This window comes from Diceros bicornis, chromosome 23 (assembly GCF_020826845.1).
Source record: "Diceros bicornis minor isolate mBicDic1 chromosome 23, mDicBic1.mat.cur, whole genome shotgun sequence".
NCBI classification, from domain to species: domain Eukaryota; kingdom Metazoa; phylum Chordata; class Mammalia; order Perissodactyla; family Rhinocerotidae; genus Diceros; species Diceros bicornis.
The window spans coordinates 54,998,109-55,020,122 of NC_080762.1; the positions used below are offsets into that span (position 1 = coordinate 54,998,109).

The window sequence follows — 22,014 nt, forward strand, 5'->3', positions numbered from 1 at the left end:
GCTCCAGTAGATAGTTGTATGTCGTAGCTGCACAGCCTTCCAGTGGCTGTATGTGGGACGCGGCCCCAGCATGGCTGGAGAAGCGTGCCTCAGTCCGCGCCCGGGATCCGAACCGGGCCGCCAGCAGCGGAGCGCACACTTAACCGCTAAGCCACAGGGCCGGCCCTCGTTGCGTGTTTCTAAAAGGAACACTTCAAATGAAATATCCACATTGTCTTATTATTTTAGCATTCCTGTGATCACAGGCACCCGGTATCCTTCCCCCGAGCTGTAGTAATTCCTAGTTACTGTGATTACTACAGCACCGGCTTGCACTCATACTTGTCCCCTCTAATGCTTTCATTACTGCCATCATGATCTTTTCAACATTCATAGTCGATCATGTTATTGCTCCACTGGAAAAGCTTCAGTGACTTTGTGGGGTAATACCAGAATCTTGAACATGGCTTCAAGGCCCTGCATGATCAGGTCCCAGCCTACCTTTCCAGCTTACTCTGAGCTCCAGTTACACAGGCCTTCTTTTATTTTAAAAATTATGAAAATATTTAAACATAGTAAAAGATAACATAGTTCAACAAACTCCCATACAACCAGTTTCCATAATAATCAAGATTTGGCCATATTGCATCTCTAAACAAATATGGACATCTTATTTATTTTCATTTTTTATCTAGCCAGGTTAACCTTCTGGGGTAAGATGGTGCATTCAAAGCCCAGCCTTGCTGGAGAAACTATTTCTGTGAACCTCAGTTTGTCCTTCTGTAAATTGGGAGTAATAATAGTACATATCACATACAGTCATTGTGAAGAATAAATGAATTCATACATTTGAAAAGCTTATAACAGTGTCTGGCATATAGTACATGCTTAATAAATTAGGCCATTATCATTTAGGACAAGCCACACATCTCCTTACCTCAGGGCCTTTGCACAGCCTACAAGCACTATTCTTTTACCCTCTCAGACTGTTCAGTATGTCTACCATAATCCAAATGTTACATCTTCAGGGAAGACATCCCCAGCCTTCCCAGATTAGGCTATATATTGTCTTAACACACTTTATGCTTTTCCTGCATGGTACTTATTTGAAATTATTAATTTGTGAGGCTGATTAATAGATGTCTTTCCCATTACACTATAAGGAAGCTCCATGAGGGGAGAAGATGATATGTTTAGCTCGCTGTTTTAAATACCAATTACCTAGTACAAAGTAGGTACTCAAAACATTTATTCAATATTTGAAGATCAATTTCTTTTCATCTAATTTGTTTTGGATGAAATCCTCTGCTGTCAATGTGTATAAAGCTAATTATGATAAATACAATAAGTTTTATAACAGGCTTAAACAACTTGTTTTCAGTTATTTGAAGGGTTAAAAATATTTAAAGTATATTAAGTTAATAAAGAGTATTTTTTTGCACAGATTTCTTCAGAAGAAAAAAATGCTTCTAGGCATAAAGTTTGTCTGTTCCAGTTTAATTCTAAAGTCAAGGATGGAGTGGAGTCGAGAGAGGTGTACACTAGCAGTTAAGTGGTTCAGATATAAACAGAGGGAAAGCCTCCAGGTAATCTTTCTATTCACTTTCGTATTTTTACACCATTTCTACTTGCGTATGAGTTTAGGGGAGTTGACCTTACAAAAGATCAGTATTATCAAATCTGCTCTTTTTCTAGAAGAATCCACCTGTGTACAAGAATTAGACTTATAATTTTTCATTACAGTAGTTATAGAAAAAAATCCTTCTTTGAAACTTCATTTCCAAGACACTAGTCACTTATTTTCAAGTTTCCAAATCATATACCCAACTATTAGTATAATAAAATGTAATAAACCAACCAACCTCAGATAAGCTGCAAAAGCATCTTCTCTTAAAGTTCAGTTCACAAATACCTCCAAATAGTTAATCTGTCTTCTGATGGGTAGTATTTATAAGGAAGTTTAGAGAACTCATCAAGGGGAGAAAGAGGATATGGCCCAATTCTTTTCTTTTTTTTTTTTTTTTTTGTGAGGAAGATCAGCCCTGAGCTAACATCCGTGCTAATCCTCCTCTTTTTGCTGAGAAAGACAGGCTCTGAGCTAACATCTATTGCCAATCCTCCTCCTTTTTTGTTTTTCCCCCCCAAAGCCCCAGTAGATAGTTGTATGTCATAGTTGCACATCCTTCCAGTTGCTGCATGTGGGACTCGGCCTCAGCATGGCCAGAGAAGCGGTGCATCGGTGTGCGCCCGGGATCCGAACCCGGACCGCCAGCAGTGGAGCGCGCCCACTTAACCGCTAAGCCACGGGGCCGGCCCGGATATGGCCAAATTCTATATCTAGCATGCTGTGTTCTATATTTTCCTCATTTAATCATTCTGCATGCTAGCATGTTAAAAGCTCCAAATAACGTGCTTAACTTGGTTTAAATGTTTTCCAAGCTTATTTGACCAAGTAACTTGTAAATATCCCTCAAAACTAGTTATCAAGTGCACTTGAAGAACGGCTAGTCTGGCTGCATTCTACAGATGGACTAGTCCAGAATTCTATTAAAAGTATAAAACCACCTTGATTGTAGTGGTCCCATAACTCCTGGTGTTCTAGGAGTTCCCATTAAGAGTTCCCAAACCGTCCATTTAATAATTCAGTTTAGCATCTTACCAAGAGTTTGTGTGTTCTAACTTGTAATTTGCAAAATCTCCTTCCTTCCTTCTGAAGAACAGGATATCTGCCAGTCTCTAACCTTTGAAAACCTTAATAATTTCTTTCATAATTCCTCAAGGCTTTAGTAAAAGCAATTTAATAACCTTGTCTATCAAGTTTGTAATGAGCATTGGGGCAGACGGGGGTTAAGTGGTATCTTGAGGCATCTGAGAAGAGAAGCAGATGAACCTTATGACCTTTGCGAACAGCAACTTGAAAGCTGTCTGGCAACATACTGATCTTTTCAAATCAGCGGCTTGACACAGGAGACGTATACCACAATTACTTGAGAAATTATTTTGAAAAGCTCCCCAGGTGATTTTGATGCACATTTCTAGTCAAAATTCCTTGTTTGGAATAACATGTTCCTCCCCATAACCATCTGCAGTAAGGACAATTTAACTGTTGTCTGCAATCAACAGTCAGGACCTCTAAGCTTTTAACTGCTTCAGGCCCTGGGTCTGCGGTATTCTCCTCTGAGTATAAGGCACTTCACTTCCTTAAGAGTAGTTTAGGGTACTCTACCATTATTCCTTGATCTGGCTTATCATAATTAAGATGGGAGGACTACTTTTTCCCAAGGTACACATTTTTTCCACTTGATCAACCAATTCTTCCTCTGTGGTTAAATTTAAGTTTCAAAGAGCAGTTTTCATAACACTTTTTCTTCTTCCTGGGAGTAGGAAAACAACAAACGTACCAGGAAGTCCTGCTGGAGTATTTCAGCACATTCTTTAGTAGTTTACATTTCCCGATACAGTCTGGTCTTGCCTCTGTGCGGTGGTTGTCTTACGGGTGAACTATCCTATTCACCTGGCCCGACGGTCTGAGCATCCCCCACCAGAAGCTCCTCCCTCTCCTTGTGGCCTCTGGTCTGCAGAGCACCCTGGTTATGTGTGACTCCTCCAGAGACGCAGCACGGCACTACTTCATCTCCCGAGCCTTCTGTTTCTAACCAAGTTATCCTTTCTCTCATTATATCCCAGCAGCTTTACTCCACCAATCTTACTCATATATTTATATATTAAAATATATTTATTATTATTCCTGGTCAGTGACTTGTCTGAGACTTTAAGTACAATTTTTGATTTCTGGGAAATTAAAACTATTATTCTTTTTATATCTTACAGTCTTCAGAGATCATAGTTTTTTAAAGAAAAAACTACTGAATTCATTTTGGTGATTTAAAACAAGATATAATTTAGGTAATTATTTTATCCTTTCAAATAAAACCTCCTACAATTAATTGACTAATAGTTTAAGCACAGGTTACTATGCTTAACTGATTTAGGTTTATGTGAACTTGAAATAATAGCATTGTTTTCAGCTGTCTTAGCAACATCAAAGGGAAAGGACTAGCTAAATGCCACCTTTGCTCCTAAACTACCAAGAGCTAAGACACATACAAATTTTATGGTAAGTAATCTAAAACTCTTCTAAAAATGATTAACTGTTATTCTATCCAACAAGAAAACAAATACAAGAGATCTATCTAATTAGTTAAGACACCAGATACTCGTCATGCAGTTTCAGTATCTAGTAACAAACCTCTAAACTTTAAAATTCTGTTTCACAACTTCTAAGTACTAATAACACACTGTAAAAGGTTGATATCCAATTTAAAGTACACATAGAAGTACCAGTGTACACAATTACCAAGTAAATGTGCATACATACCAAAGATTCTCAAGTCTAGTTTTGGAGCTCAACCTGAGTCTCCAAAGATTGATTTTATATATATATATATCTGAGTCATTAGCATTACTTTAAGAAATAGAATTTTACATGGGGTGAATGAAATATCAAATATCTGGATACTCTACCTCTAGAAAGTTGACAGACATCAATCTATATTTTTCATGTCAAAACGTGATTGACTTGAGTTGGCCCAAAGAACAAATTATCTTTTTATCTTACCAAATATTAAGAGTGCAAAATGAAACCATTAGGGGGGCTGGCCCGGTGATGCAAGCGGTTAGGTGCTCCTGCGGCCCAGGGTTCGCAGGTTCGGATCTCCAGCGCACACCGACGCACTGCTTGTTAAGCCATGCTGTGGCGGTGTCCCATATAAAGTGAGGAAGACGGGCACGGATGTTAGCCCAGGGCCAATCTTCCTCAGCAAAAAAGAGGAGGATTGGCATTGGATGTTAGCTCAGGGCTAGTCCACCTCACGAAAAAAAAAAAAAAACACAAAAAACCCATTAGGAATTAAAAACAAATAAGCATTTTAGAATGGTTTTTTCAGTACCTTCAAATTCTGACAAAATACAGTACATTAAAAAAATTAAATATGCCAATTTTGCTTACTTCTATTAGCTTTTTTAAAAAAACAATTTCCATTTTCTGTCCATATTCAGTAAATAATAAAATGAAACTCTTGTTTTTTCATATTGGAGCTTATAGCTCTAGAGTATTCCTAAAAAAAGAAATAATGTAATCAGAAATAAAAAATGCTGATAGTTCGAAGTAACAAATCTGTAATTGATACTAATAGTGATCTTCCTTAAGCTTACATTTTAATGTTTCCCTTAATGAGTGTGTCTCAATCAATTTTTTTGTTGTTGTTATTGTTAACAACACCCCCATCCACCCAAAACACACCTAAGGACTTTGTTAAATTTAAGAAAATAGCCTAAAATGTTGTTCACAATGTCAGAGATGGCTAGATTAAAAATAAAATAACTGCTAATGACAAAAATGGCCTACCTTTTATTTTCAACTACTTTTGTTTTCAACTACTTTTGTTATATGTGCATTTTAAAATTCATTATTTAACAAAAAATGACTTTTAAAATATATATTTCAAGTCTCAGTTAATTTGAAAGAAATGTATAACATTTCATCTGAAAATAATAGTTCCAGCAGATATATGCAAGATCCCTACATGAGCTATAAATGTCATCAAAAACACCACACTTTAGTATTTTTAAAGGGGAATTCAAGGCAGAGTTTTTCAGCACTATGCAAGTGATTAAAGACAGTACTTTTACATGTAAAAATTTACACTAAGAAACTCAAGCACAGAAAGTCTGATACTTTATCAAAATAACAAGAATAAAATGAGCAATGAAAAAATAGCAAAAGCCATTATAAAAAATAGTAAACTCCTATTTAAATTCCTGTGTTCTCACAGATTAAAAGTGTTTTTCAATTCACTATATCACACAGGTTGTAGCATACTTTAAGCTCTAACATAGAAAAGTAACAAGGGATATTTGAAATTCAAGCTGCACTTCCCAAAATAGTTTTAACTGGAGCCTCTGATGTCTTCATAAATATTCTTGACAATAATAGATGATAAAGGATAGTTATTTAGTAGTATAATTCTAGGTTATTTTTCTTTGAATTGCTTTTAATACTGCTTCTTAAATATTTGTGTAAAATATAAATATTTATTACATTTTTGGGGTTCTCGGAACACAAGGGTGTGTCTGAATTAAAAAGCTGTTGTTTTTTCCTGGTATACAGGCATATGAAGATGTCTTTCTTGTTCAAAATGCTTTAGATTTAATCTTATTTCCATATTTCAAGTTATTTTAGAACAAATGCAAAAGGTCAAAAGATTATCATAGATATTCAAATATTCCCATGAAATATATCACACCCCCTGAGGATTTAATACAAGTTCACAAAGAATATCAAATTAATCATTTCCTCCTATAAATATTTTCTTTTTATTTATTTTGTGTTTAGAAGTTGCAGTTTTAAGTACTATTAACAGAAAATACATAACAAAAGCTTCCTAACAAGTGAAAAAAATAATTATAAATGCTGGAAAAATTGGCCTCATTAACATATTTACAGACTTTTACTTAATACATACTCCATTGGAAATTAATTATATGACATTTATACAAGCATTAACATTTCCCAATCACTCTGAGTAGAGAGTACTTCAGTTCTTTACTGTCTATACCCAAAGGGGAAAGTCAGAAACGGTCAATCTGAGATGCTGTTGACACAATGTTCTGTTCCTTCGCCTAAAGATGTTTCTGTCGAATAAGTGTCCTTATGCTTCTTCTTCTCTTTGCTCTGATCTTCCTGCAGCTTCAGAATTATGTTTCGGATTTCTTCTCTTTTTGTTCTCATTCTTGGGGGAGGGAACCAGTTTGCCAAATTCATAGGAAGTTCAAAATTGAGAATTGGATTCTGAAAATAAAAATATTAAAATACATATTAGGAAATTATAATAAATATTTTAGTTCCAATCACAAAAGCATTTGAGAGTTAAAAATGAAAAATCAATAACTCATTTAATATGTATTTACTAATTATCTGTTACATGCCAGGCACTGTGTGAGGCACTGAAGCTATGACAGTTTCTGCCTACAGATCTTATAGTCTACATCAGGGGCCAGCAAACTGTGGCTAGTGGCCCAACTTCTGCCTACTGCCTGTTTTTGTAAGTAAAGCCTTATTGGAAGCAGCCACACTAACTCATTTACATATTATCTGTGGATGCTTTCATGCCACAAAAGCAGAACCGAGAACAGGAACAAAGACCGTATAGCCGCAAAGCCTAAAATATTTCCTATCTGGCCCTTTATAAAAAGGTTTGCTGACCTTGGTCTAGACAGACAACTCAACAATTAAATCAATGAATATGACAAGTATTATGACAGAGAAGCACAGGGTCCTATGAGAATACATCTCTGGGGGCTTAACACAATTCCAAGAAGAAGTGATATTTAAGCTAAGACCTGAAGAATGCGTACAAGTTAGCTAAATAAAAAAATGGGAGAAGCAACAGGGAAGAGTATTCTAGGTATGGAAATATGTATCAAGGCCTAGAGACAAGAAAGAACATGACACAATACGAGAAACAGAATGACACTCAGGTGGCTGGTATACAAAACGCTGCGGTGAGAAAGGGAGGAAATGAGGCTGGAAGCCTGGACTGCAGTTGGATCATGCAGATCATGGGAAGGATTTCTGTCTTTAAGCCAACAGCAACAGGAAGCTACTATAAGATTTAAAGCAGGGAAGTAACATGGTTCGATTTGGGTTTTGGGAAAATACCTGTGAAAAATAGAAGGCAGGAGGCCTAGTTAGAGATTGGTGCAGCAGTTTAGAATAGTAATGCTAGCATACTGGACTTAGAAAGTGGCAGCCGGGATAAAGAAGTGAACACACCTGACAGGAAGTGACAGAATTCACAGGACTTAGTGGTACACTGGATGGTGGATGAAGAGGAAGGAGTCAAGATAACTGTAAAGAATATCCAAGAGAGGTATGCGTGGTACTGTACCTCTGAAGTCAAAGGCAGAGAGTGTTATGAGGAAAGAATGGTCAGCAGTGTCAAGCAATGCTGAGAGGTCAGAAACAATTTCAACATAAGGGTGAGACGAAGCCACATTACAGAGATTTGAGAAGCAGGTAGGATTTGTGGAAATGGAGACAGTGAATATAACTACTTCTCCAGAAATATATCTGTGAAGGTGAGAAAAGAGAGCAAAAGAGGTGGTCCGAGTTCATGGGAGAGATTTCTTAAGATGCAGAAAGCCAGCGGAGAGGCAGAGTTGATCAGCGACGAGGAATGAAGCCAACAAGCCTTAGGTCTGATGAAGTATAAATACAGTCATTTTATCCCTTAAAAATTCTCCAATTTGGGAGTTTTTGCTCCCTGAAATAATTTTTGAAAGGATAGTTTTCAAACTCTTTAAAATATTTGCTTATTGTGCTTTTTACACTAATGTAAGGTCACATACAGTATTTTATTATTTATTATATCAGATCCAACAAACTGAAACTCACCTCAAAAAAACTCTCTACATACTGCAATATGTACACACCACAATCACTGAAGTTGTTTTGCTGGGGTACTTTTGGATTAGAGCCTTTCATAACATCTTTGGAAAAACTTCTTTTGCTTCCTTTTTTAACTTCCCATTCCACCTCTAAATACCTGCAATAATGCATACATAGTGAGAATATACATATACATAGTCCCTCATTTGCACCAGAATACAAAGTAGGAGGTACAAAGTTTTGAACTTACTCTCTTAGAATTTTTACAACATTTGACCGAGAAGGGCCTCTGAGTGAGTCCATCAGTAGGATACAAGGTCTGCAGGGTAGAAATGACCGAATGTTAACACTTTATAATGTCAAAAAGGCATAAAAAGATGCATATTAACAATAAAATTTAAACCCTTCAAAATTCCCTTTATATGCCTCAGTAAAACTTAGGGGGAAAAAATAAACGTTATAGGCACATACACCCTAATAACACTTAAGTATCTATGGGTATATTAAATACTGAATTATAGAATATTAATTTAACCATATCTTAGTTATGAATATATTTCACTTAAGTTCCATAGTTGGTTCCTAAAAATACTTCAAAATTTAGTAAAAATTCAAAACAATACTGAAAATTGGAACATCCCTATATTCCAAAATAACCAAAGGTGAGACCATGCAAAAGTAGAAGAAAATAATCCCATTTTTAACTAAAACTTACTATTATTACCAGTTAACAGAACAGGTTATCATCACGTAAAAGAATTAATTTTTTAACTTTATTCATTTTTAATTAATTAATTAATTAATTAATTTCTGTGAGGAGATCAGCCCTGTGCTAATATCTGCCAATCCTCCTCTTTTTTTTTGTTGAGGAAGACTGGCCCTGGGCTAACATCTGTGCCCATCTTCCTCCACTTTATATGGGATACTGCCACAGCATGGCTTGCCAAGCAGTGCATCAGTGCGCCCAGGATCCGAACTGGCGAACCCCGGGCCACCGCAGAACGCACGCACCCAACCGCTTGCGCCACCAGGCTGGCCCCAAGAATTAGTTTATTATTTTTTAAATATATATATATTTTTTTGGTGAGGAGGATTGGCCCTGAGCTAACATCTGTGCCAATCTTCCTCTATTTTTTCTATGTGGGACGCCACCACAGCATGGCTTGATGAGTGGTGTGTAGGTCCATGCCTGGGATTTGAGCCTGCAAACCCCAGAACGCCAAAGTGGAGCGTGCACACTTAACTGCTACACCACCGGGCCAGTCCAAGAATTAGTTTAGAATTCAGTGTTTTTTGCAAGATTCCACTTTAGAACACTCAACATAAATAACACTCAACCTTCAAAATTTTGTTGTAAACTCAAGTAAGTGAGGAAGTCTAACGTAGAGCAAAAGTCTTGGAATGTTAAAAATTTAAGTTCTTCCTGGCTGCAATTTTATGGGATTTGGCGCAGATCTCTTAACTGCTCTAGGTCTCTATATTTTCTTTTAACGAAGTTTGCTTTTCAAAGCTGTTAATGGGAGTTGCAGCCAACATTTTCTACAAAAAAGTCAAAAGAGGTGAAATCTAGAACTAGGTAATACTTCATCACCTAAGAAGTTTGGAGCCCCTGGAAAGACCTCAGAACCTGTACTGCTGAGAAGCAAAACAGACTTCTTCTCATCTGGGGTTCCCATCTGGTACATGTTCCTGGGGACTGCCTTCAGTCACTCCACAGTCTTCACATAGTAACTATGGAACCAGTGTAAATGCCAATTCAAATGTTACTGATCTCAAGGATAGTTCTTTGTCCTTTTCTGCTGCAAATCACTATATATCCAAAAGGAATAGTGGCTCTCTATGGAAATGTATGTGCACACACAAACATGGAAAATGGGCAAACAGAGGACTGAAAAGATTATCCTTTCTCCCCAACCTGATCCCTGGACATTGAGCATGACACCCAGTTTTCCTCACTGACCCTGATAGCCTTTGTGACTTTTGCCTAAGCCCTTGTTTAAATAAAAACTGTCCAGTCGTGTTTTATTCTATGAAAGTATGTAAGTAAAAATTATCATATAGTTTGCAAGATATACAGTCAATGCTTACTGTTTACAGATAGTAGGCTTTAAATGCCACTGTCCTATTTCTGAATTGCAATTGTCGTCGGCAAGGAATCCATCGTCACTGCTATCATCCTATAAAACACAGCTTACTGTTAGTATTGAAAATATACAATCTAAATAACTAATAACCCGACAAAACAGCACTATTGAGGAACAAATATGTAAAAAAGTTTTTTTCTAATAGGTGATCAAATACTAGAAAATGCGGTATGTCACTTGAGTCCAATTACCTAATGCTACAACACGAACATTTTAATGAAAAGAAACTATCAATCAGAGGTCTACAAAAAATTGTTATGCCTATTTTTCAACCTAGAATAAATTTTTAAAGACTGAATATATTATGACTGATTCTTCTCCAGTCAAATACTACTGCTCTGATTTTAGGTATTTTTACAAACATTTAGTTTGTTGGCTAAGATAAGTTATTCACTTTTCACAACAGAACACAAAAGACTTATTTTATTATTCTTTTTCATACATAATTTTTTCAAATCAGAAATATTTAAAGGGTTTCTGGAAACACTGTTTTCCTTGATAAAACCATATATCCACTTCACTTGAGAGAAGACAGCATAATGACATTGCGTCTTATTCTGTAGATCATCCTGAATGTAAAACAAACAAGTTTATTTTTGTGCTTTGAGAAAGCTTCTGGCAACATTATGAATGAAGTAATTAATAGCAGGAATAATAATAATAGTAATACGACACAGTTAGATTGGCTAGTTCACACAACTGCTATGACTAAAGGAATATAAGAATAAGTGCTCGTTATAAACCTTGGATGTAATCCACATTTGTGTCTGTAAATGTTGGAGAGAAAAACTGTATTTCATAGCTACACATTGCAGACCAAAGGACATCACGAAAAACGGCTTTTGTTCACAAGAAGATTAAGCAAGAATGAAAAACGGTGGAGCACAAAGCTATCTTCACTACTACATAAACTCCAAGTTCGTCCTGACAACTAAAAGAAGCTCAGAGAATTAAAGAAATGGTATGCTGTAGGATTCTTACAAACTTTTCTCTCAATATAAGGTCCTCTTTAACTGAAGTTACAAAACATTTTCAAAAATAGACTTTATTCTTGGTGTTAGTAAGGTTTAGTAGAGCAAGAGAGACACTAAGAAAACATTAGAATTGACCTATATAAGGGTTTGGTTTTTTTTTTTGTGAGAAAGATTGGCCCTGAGCTAACATCTGTGCTAATCTTCCTCTATTTTGTAGGTGGGTCACTGCCACAGCATGGCTTGACAAACAGTGTGTAGGTCCAAGCCCAGGATCCGAACCAGCAAACCCCGGGCAGCCGAAGCGGAGCACTCGAACTTAACCACTACACCACCAGGCCAGCCCTAACCTATATCAGTTTTTTTTTTTTTTTTTTTTTTATCTTTTTGTTTTTTGTGAGGGAGATCAGCCCTGAGCTAACATCTGTGCTAATCCTCCTCTTTTTGCTGAGGAAGACCAGCTTTGAGCTAACATCTATTGCCAATCCTCCTCCTTTTTTTTTCCTTCCCCAAAGCCCCAGTGGATAGTTGTATCTCATAGTTGCACATCCTTCTAGTTGCTGTGTGTGGGACGCGGCCTCAGCATGGCCGGACAAGCGGTGCGTCGGTGCGCGCCCGGGATCTGAACCCAGGCTGCCAGTAGGGGAGTGCGCGCACTTAACCACTAAGCCACTGGGCTGGCCCCCTATATTAGTTTTAACTAAATATTATCTGCTCCTACCATGATACATATACATTAAATTCGACAAAAAAAAAGAATCATTGGAAAAGTGGAAAAATAATATAATTTTGCTGTGCTCATGCACTACATAATTGAAAATTTAAATATTTGCCTCTTAAATCTTAAGTTAGACAAAGGTTAAGTATGGCCCATAAATGCTTTAAAAGAGGAAGAGAAAGGAGTGGTAGGGGTGGTGGCTGGGTTGGGGTGGAAGAATTAATTTTATATTAAAGCTTTCTGATGTGGGTAATATTAGTTCACAATGAAAAAAATAGAAAAGAAAATAGGACAGCCCTAATACTTTTATCCTGGCAACTTCTGAACTGAAAACTAAATTTACGTTTTGAGATGAGACCCAGATCCAGAAGGCATGAGTTCTGGTTGAAGGAATGCCTACAGGACTCCAAAGAAAAATTTTTAATTAGATAAAACATTAGAACTTTTTGCTAAGTATTAAGTTTCACCTGGTTATCCTGATCTTCTGAGAAGTCGATGAGTTCATCTTCAAGCATTTTACTACCTTCAGCTGACTCATCACTATAGTTTAGTCTGATTTTGCTTAAGCCATCTGTATTGATGAGAAACATTATATAATAAAAAAAGAACATGCATATAACTTATAGTATATGATGTTATGCCAGTAGTCAATTAATGATGTAGTGATTAAGGATACAAAATCTGCCTTAGCATGTAGTATCACAAATATAAAATAAATTACTTTTAATAACCCTGGAATGACATGTCAATTACAGAGTTGTTTCTACTACTCAGGCCCTAAAATTCATTAAAATTTAAAAATGAGGTATTAATTATCTGATTAAATATATGTATATTTAAATACATATATGTATGTATATATGTATGTATATAAATAAATGTATTTGTGCTAGATATGCCAGATATCCTTAATAACAGAAGCTACATAGTCTGAAAATAACTTAAATGTCCAATAACAGGAACAGTTAGCAAACTGTAGAACATAAACTATTGTACATCTTAAAAATTAAAACTGTGAACATACGGGAAGTTGTACAGTAATCATCATGTTAGGAGAGTAGTTATGGACGAGTTCCCCAACTCTGCATGTTTTTCCTTCATGTTTGGTTACGTTCATAGACTTTTCAATAAAATAAAACAACACAAGCCAAATGTAGGTGCTGGTACGATGAAAATAAATGACTCATAAGAAAAATTCGAAACGGATACTTTTAAAGGTCTGTTTCAAAAATCTAAATCCTTAAAAATCAATTATTTTCAATTGATTTATTAGTTGAAAGAAGCAAATCACACAAAATGTTTCAAAGACACAGAAGATTTCCATGAAAATAATGAAAACTGAGTCAAGGACTTCAATACCAAATATGCTAATATTGTTTACTATAGAGCATACCATTTCCAAGTTTTAAAAAGCATGACTTTAAGGTATTTTTAGACAGGATAAAATTTATTTGGCATAAGTTATTAAAAAAGAATTAAGGATATTAATATAAGCAAGATGGATGAGAAGACAGAAAAATAAAATGTGCTCCTTAAAAGACATATATAAATCTAAATGTTGTGATCAGAAACATACTATTTAAAATAACTAATAAAGCACTACGGTAAATCCTTTTGCTATGCAAACAATAACCTTTCTATTTATCTTTTTCAAAAATCTATATTTTTATGCTTGCAGCTAAAACATCTATATTTGAATGAAATTTGTTCAAATCCTTAGGCAATTCAGAATTAGTCAATCACAATCAAGTTATTCTAGCAGCAAATTATTCCTATCTACCAAAACTGTGTCATATCAATATGAAGCTTATACAAGTTAAACTGTATGTGCGTTTCAAAACTGGAGAAAAATAATTTAAATAGTGTAGTCAATTCCTTCAATTATTTCATTCAGTAAACAAATGCCCAGGTGTAAACTGAGTTGATAACTCAATCAGCTGTTTGCTTAATTAGTGCCAGTTCTTGAGAGCTTTTCCTACAGTGAGCTCATCTGAAGATGCTGAGGGTAATTCTAGAGCTTAAACATACACGTTTTCACGCTCCATACAAGACAACTATTTCATATGGTGCCCAACTGAAAAAGCAGCAAATGAAGCAGTGATACCACACATTGTTATTTTCCTACAGTTGACCTTAAAAACCTAATCCCTGTGATACGATATAATTCCCCTTATTTACCACAGCATGTTATCTGCCCTCAGTAGTCAACATGTGACTGTAAGTGTTCGATGGTAAAAATTATGTTAAAACTGTCTAAAATGCTTCATTTAAATCCTGTCAACTATAGTCCTAGACCAGATAGAAATCAATTACTGAGATATTAATCATATCACAAAAATTTCTACAAGCTCTTCTTATCCTGATTTTTAATGCCATCATTTTCTATGGGATAGACTGCTTGATGATCCTTTCTGAGGCAGTGGAGGCACTCCTACACAGTACTCTTCCTATCATTTTGGGTGAATGATCCCTGGGAAACACGTGATGAAAGCTATGGGACCTCATTCCTGAACAATGCACAGACCTGCCATAGAGCACCATTCTTTAAACCATGGGACACTATCATCCTTGGATTAAGACGAGCATTAAAAAGAACAGGAAATAGTGCATCACAGAGTCAAGGTAAATTAACTTCCTTTAAGGAAGATGCGGGTGATATGGTTACACACATAGTAAAAACAAAACAAAAGCAACACTATAATAAAAAAGAATAAATAGAATAAATAGATATTAGAAAGGCAAACTACATGAAACAGGTTATTCTTTACTTTGGCCTCCACTGGGATTTGTGAGGATATTTACCCAAATTTAACAGGCTACTACTTGACTAGAACATTAATTTGTAAGAGAGAGCCACTAGGAATTTCTGGGGTTTGTGTATATGAAGCCCCAGGCTTTGTCCCATTGCTGTGTTTTAAATCATGCACTTTAATTCATTTGAGTTCACTTTCAAGTGTATGCGATTACAGATAAAGGGAACTTAAAAAAAAATAGTTCTATGGAGATATAATTCACATAGCATACAATTCATCCATTTAAAGTGTACAATTCAGTGGATTTTAGTATATTTACACGTGTGCAGCCATCACTAGAGTCAATTTTAAAACATTTTGAAAGCAGTTTTAAACTTCAAAAAGAAACCCCGTACCCTCCAGCTATCACCCCTCTGCCCACAGTCCTGTCCTTCTATCATAGTGGCTAAGCAGCCACTAGTCACTTCTACAGATCTTCCTGTTTGGGAGATTTCACACAAATGAAATCATATAATATGTGGTCTTCTGTGACTACTTTCACTTAGCATAATATTTTCAAGGTTCATCTATGTTGTACATGTATCAGTACTTCATTTCTTTTTATGGCTTAATAATATTCCATTGGATGGATACACCACACTTTGATTATCCATTTGTCAGTTGATGAACATTTGGGTTGTTTTTACCTTTTGGCCATTACGAATAATGATGCTATAAACATTCATGTCCAAGTTTTTGTGTGGACATGTTTTCTTGGGTATATATATAGCAGTGGAATTGCTGGGTCTTATGGTAACTCTATATTTAACTTCTCGAGGAACTGTCAAACTGTGTTCCAAAGTAGCTGCACCATTTTACATCCCACTAATAATATCTGAGGGTTCTGATTTCTCCATAGCCTCGCTAACACTTGTTAGTATCTGACTTTTGATTCTGGCCATGCTAGTGTGGTAGCATTGTGTGTTTTTTTTTTTTTTTGTGAGGAAGATCAGCCCTGAGCTAACATCCATGCCAACCCTCCTCTTTTTGCTGAGGAAGACCGGCCCTGAGCTAACATCTATTGCCAATTTTCCTCCTCTTTTTCCCTTTTCTCCCCAAAGCCCCAGTAGATAGTTGTATGTCATAGTTGCACATCCTTCTAGTTGCTGTATGTGGGACGCAGCCTCAGCATGGCTGGACAAGCGGTGTGTCAGTGTACGCCTGGGATCCGAACCTGGGCCGCCAATAGCAGAGCACACACACTTAACCGCTTAAGCCATGGGGCCAGCCCCTCATTGTGGTTTTGATGTACATTTCCTTTATGATGAATGATGTCCAGCATCTTCTCATGTGCTGACTGGCAGGACTTTATTTTAAAGGGAATCAGAAACAGTGCACACTGCCTTGAAGGCTTAGTCTTCAGAGTGCCCAAAGTGGTAATTAATCTCCAATGTGGCTATTCACTGCCTCTTTTAATTTTTTTCTATGCAAATATATATTTTTTTTTTTTGAGGAAGATCGGCCCTGAGCTAACATCTGCCAACCTTCCACTTTTTCCTGAGGAAGACTGGCCCTGGGCTAACATCCATGCTGATCTTCCTCTACTTTATATGGGATGCCGCCACAGCATGGCTTGACAAGCGGTGCATCAGTATGCGCCGGTGAACCCCAAGCCGCCGCAGCAGAGCGCGCGCACTTAACCACTTGCGCCACTGGGCCGGCCCCTCCACACAAATATTAAAATACTAAAACTGAAAAGAAATTACAGGCAGTACTTGGTGGTTACCTACTTTGCCTCTCTTCATTCCATTTCCTGCCTGATGAAAGACACTGGACAGTGAGCTAGAAAAGGCAGTATTTATCTGCTAGGCTTTTGAAGTACTATTTTACTATATCTGCTAAATTTCCCCTTTCTGCCTCTTATTTTATACCTTCCAAGGGCACATTCTAGGGCTAATGTCAGCTTTATGCAGCTCTGTGATAAAACAAATAAAAAATATTTTTATAAGAACTCAGCAACAGCTTTCTGACTCAGTAAAATAATATACGCTGGTAGAGTACCAAGAGTATGTTCAGCATTCACAATTTCTGATATATTCTTTCTGAATTCACATAATTTCTTCTATGCTTTATATTGACTTTTTTCCACCAAAGAAAACGTATTAGATCTAGTCACTGTTAAGTACATTTGCGAGGTACAACTATAGCATGTTATGGAGCAGAATATTTTACTTTTGGGTTTGAGAGGAAATTATACAATTGATTTGATATGAAACTTAAGGATTTGAACAGAAACCTGAGATTTCTATAACAAGTGCTAGAAATACGGAACTAGTTGAAGGAAAAAAACGAATTTATTAGAAATGAAGAGAAATAAAAGGAGGCGGGACCAATGCCCTTCTTCCCATTGAAAACAATGAAGGACGAATAAGGAAGTAACCTCTCATTTGCACATCAACAAGTATTTTGGAGGGGAAAGCTTTAATTTCTGCCGCTGGCCACTTATCTCAAGCCCACCTGCAAGCTGAGAAAACGGAACAAACTGGCCCGACAGATTTAAGACTGTGCAACTTCTGTTCATGCTGAACACAGTCAATTTTCTATGAAATAAAAATAAATCCAAGTTCCTATAAATGGAAACTGTCGCCCTCGTACTCCGTTTTAAAACGGCACTCTCTGTAGGGGTGAGGGAAGGAGATGACTGCAAAGGGGGCACAAAGGAATTTTTTGGAGTGATGGGAAGGTCTAAATTGTGATTATTGTAGTGATTACATGACGTATATATTTATCAAAGCTCAATGAGCCAAACTTATAAAATAAGTGAATGTTATTGTAAGTAAATTTTACCTGAATAAGCCTGACTTAAAAAAAAAAAGTGCGTCCTGAAATCTTAATCCTGTTTATAAAAAATTCAATTTATTCTGAATTCCTTGATTCTTTCAAAACATTAAGAGACATACCTGTATGGTGCACAGAACTTAAATATTCATTCTGTAGGCCATTCTCACTTTTAGTCCTATCAACAACTTTCTGGCATGCAGATTCTCCTTTATTCGATTCTTCATTTTCACTTGCAGTATGATTTATTTTTTTCAGACTACATTTCACACTGCATATGTTTCTCCGACAACGAGGGTCACTTTCCTCCTGTTCAGCACTTGGGTCAATTACAGCTACACAATGCTTTTTGTTTAGCATCTTCTTAATTACAGGCTTGGCAGAAGAGTTTTGTGAACAACTGTCCATTTCACTGGCTGAAGGAGAAGAAATACAACTGTCCTCTATAGTTGAACATTTTTGCATGACTGTATTTTCATGGTAATGAGGATTAGGTTCATACTTTGGTTTTTCCAAACCAGGGAAACAAACAACAGCCAAAAACCAGTGTGCACTGTAAAAAACAAATGAAACTACTGAATATATTATTAGAAAAGTTTATTATATTTGGCAATAAATATCAATTGAAATGTTTTTTTCTAAAGCTTGTGTGAACAAATTTATTAAGAATTCCCATTCTCGAATCCACATGTTTATATGATCATTGATTCATTAACAGAATACAATGTCTATTCAAAAATAACAATTTTTGTTAGAATTACATAGCCTGCATTCACTTTGGCAAACAATCCTTTGAACCTTTTCTTGCTTGTGGAATGAAAAAGTCATTGTTTTTTCAGGCAATTTAACAAACTGTTAATTGCATCACTGCAATTCATCATTCCCATTTACCTTCCCTTTGCCCTACTTATGTCAAAGGACAGAAAACTATCTAGCCTCAAGATTAAAATGTTGTCAGAAGTCTAATTAAGACTGTATAATTTCAAACATTTTCTAAATGTTGTACATATACAGCTTTTTACAAACTTTTACTATGTTTGTGTTTTTCTTATTAATAAGGTAGGAACTGCTTAATATTGAAAATATTAAATAATCCTTTGTCTCATGCTATATTGAAATCTACATAAATCTATATAAAATGAAATAACATATCTAATCTAACCATTATTACAAAACTTCAAGTATTAGTAGAGTTCCAGCTCTCAAGCGGGTGCTCATGATATAGCTGAATTCAGGTATCACAGTTCCCGACTGTAGGATATAAGCTATGAGTAAGAAGCTGTATAGCTAATATTGGCTAATATTCATTAATCCAATGAAGAATTTTATTAAGCGCTTACTATTTGCTAGGCACAGCATTATGTGCTGGGATGCAATGAACAGGCTATACATGTCAGAGAATTTATTAGCTAAGCATAATATTTGTCATATAGTATGGTATTCAACAGGTATTTGCTGAATGAAATAATGAATATCTTGACATGGATAAAAGTTATTCTACATTCTCATTTCTGCAAAATGTTAAATTACCCTAAGGTAATACTAAGAAACAGCACTCTCTCTTCATCGGACAGCATAAGTAGAAAGGTCACAGAGTCTGGTATTGTACTGGTCCTGGTCATCCTCAGTATTGTAAAGGTCAGATGGAGAAATGCTTCTCTCCTGTTCTTAATTATTAATTCTCAGTACCCTACGGACTTGGGTGAGGCTAGGGTAGTAGAAAGAGCAGTACACCAACTTCCTCACTTCATCAACTCTAAGACAGTGGATTTTAAGTAAGTCACATCTCAACTTTAGAAATGTTAAAATCTGAAAAAATGTTTTTTTTTTTTTTTTTTGTGAGGAAGATCAGCCCTGAGCTAACATCCATGCTAATCCTCCTCTTTTTGCTGAGGAAGACAGGCTCTGAGCTAACATCTATTGCCAATCCTCCTCCTTTTGTCCCCCCCCAAAGCCCCAGTAGATAGTTGTATGTCATAGTTGCACATCCTTCTAGTTGCTGTATGTGGGACGCGGCCTCAGCATGGCCGGAGAAGTGGTGCCTTGGCGCGCGCCCGGGATCCGAACCCGGGCCGCCAGCAGCAGAGCGTGCGCACTTAACCGCTAAGCCACGGGGCCGGCCCCTGAAAAAATGTGCTTTAAAATTGATTAAATATGGTATAATACAGTGATTCTCAATCTAAAGCTATGAACTAACTCTATCACAGTTTTTAACATTTCTTAGTTATGACAATATGGATAAGTCATAAATTTTCTACTGCCTCATCTAAAAACTAGGAAAAATTCTTTCTTCACCTAGCTGAAAGGAGAAAGCTGAATCACATACACCAGAGGTCACTTTCCACTTCTAAGACCCAGAGTTTTGCTGTTATCATCCCTTTTAATACCAGCTACATTAACCTTAAATCACCAGTAGGGGAAAAGGCTAAAATAGGTAATTTCACTTATCTTAAATTGGATTAGATACACATATCAAATTTCTGCTCCTTATCACTTACTGTGACAATTTTTAACGAGTAGCTTATAAATTTTTAAGTTTAAAGAAATTAACACCATCAGAAAAATTAAAATAGATGATAAATATATAGCAGCCTAACATACTGTATATAAATATTTGTGAATTTACCTACTCAAAAACAAAAGAGCCCTCGTGATGTGGAGGCAATTCTTCCGTCTACAAAGGCATAGTACTCCTGCAGAATCCTTCACTGATTCCACGTCTTTGCTCATTCTCTACCGTTTACCAAGATGGCTGGAAGCACTGATCGGAGCTTCCAACCACATCAGACACAGTGACTAAGAGGGATGTGCCTCCATTGCTGAATTCTGTGTACCTCAAATTATATTTCTATTTTACATTTTTACAATTCATTTCTAACAAATGGCTTTCTATGTATATACTCCCTTTCACCTAGTAGGCAGCTAACACGTTAGTGTATACGACAAATTAGTGTTAAGAAACACTAATAAACACCTTATTTTGAGGAGAATTAAGAAATTAAAGATTAGTTTTAAAAATTTTATGATACCATATTTGATTTAAAAAATTACACAGCTTTGAAGAAGTTGGGCTTTATAGCCATAACCAATGTTTTGACCTAGCCTACCTATCTTTGGCTGGGCTAATTAGAGAGTATAGGTCTTATGATTAAAGCATGATTTTAAAGAAATAGAATTGGATTATAGTATAGAATGAATTTGTTTTCCATAGGGAGAGGAAAAAAAAGAACACAATCAGAAACTAGCCTGGCACAGCTAGGTTTATTAGACATAAACAATCTGACAGAATACCAACCTCAGACAAGGTTACTCTGCAACCACGATTATATGAGACAAAGCAAGGCCATTTCATAATTTGTCTAAGCAGACACAAACATAAGGTCACAATGCAACCCAAAAAATACCAAACACCCCCCTTTTTCACTAAACGAGGGAACGCTACTTTACCCAAACAAACCACAGCTTCCTTAGACCTTCCCGCAAATCACCAAACCAAAGCCCAAATTCTGTTATAGGCTCTTTCAAACACACTTTTACTGAGAGGCTCCATGGTTGCCCATGGTATGTATTCTCCCTTGATGCAAGTAACAAACCCAAGTTGTCCAACTACAGGTGTATTCCTGGGGGTCTTTGGCTGGAGGGCACAGGAAAACAAAAAAAATGAAATACAGGAGTGATGTCAGCACCATGGCAGAATGAGCTCTCCCCCTTAGACTCTCCAACCCTAAGATACAACAAAAAGGACACTCCAGGGCGGGCCGCATGGTGCTCCACTGCTGGTGGGCCGGGTTCAGATCCCAGGTGCACACCGATGTGTTGTGGCAGCATTCCATATAAAGTAGAGGAGGATGGGCACAGATGTTAGCCCAGGGCCAGTCTTCCTCACCAAAGAGAGGAGGATTGGCATAGATGTTAGCTCAGGGTTGATCTTCCTCACCAAAAAAAAAAAAAAAGGACATTCATATACCAACAGAGGACATTCACACAACACAAAAGACGTCTGAGAGACCCATGCAGCCATACATCTAAAGGTGGAGGTGTGGTACCCCTGGAGAAAGTGGAAGGAGGTAAGGAGAACTCCTCTCCTTCCCCAACGACAGTGACCCTGGGACTGGGACTGCGTGGTTCTCTGAGGGGGGGCGGGAGGGGTGGCCCTCTGCAGGAAAACCGTCTCTCTCCAAGT

General features: G+C 36.7%; 1 protein-coding gene across 5 annotated transcripts in view; it reads right to left on the bottom strand.

Annotated features, from left to right (window-relative positions):
* Positions 1 to 5,467: 5,467 nt before the first annotated feature.
* Positions 5,468 to 22,014, bottom strand: part of SENP6 (SUMO specific peptidase 6) — a 133,331-nt gene continuing 116,784 nt past the window's right edge. For 3 of the 5 annotated variants that reach the window (XM_058566758.1, XM_058566757.1, XM_058566759.1), the window contains 6 exons: positions 17,954 to 18,384; positions 12,729 to 12,832; positions 10,517 to 10,605; positions 8,679 to 8,747; positions 8,435 to 8,585; positions 5,468 to 6,829 (listed from right to left, as the gene is read on the bottom strand). In XM_058566758.1, coding sequence (XP_058422741.1) covers positions 6,620 to 6,829; positions 8,435 to 8,585; positions 8,679 to 8,747; positions 10,517 to 10,605; positions 12,729 to 12,832; positions 17,954 to 18,384 — 1,054 coding nt within the window. In that variant the 3' untranslated portion in view covers positions 5,468 to 6,619. The remainder of the gene's footprint in view (positions 6,830 to 8,434; positions 8,586 to 8,678; positions 8,748 to 10,516; positions 10,606 to 12,728; positions 12,833 to 17,953; positions 18,385 to 22,014) is intronic. The other 2 variants (XM_058566756.1, XM_058566755.1) reach the window with 1 other exon arrangement.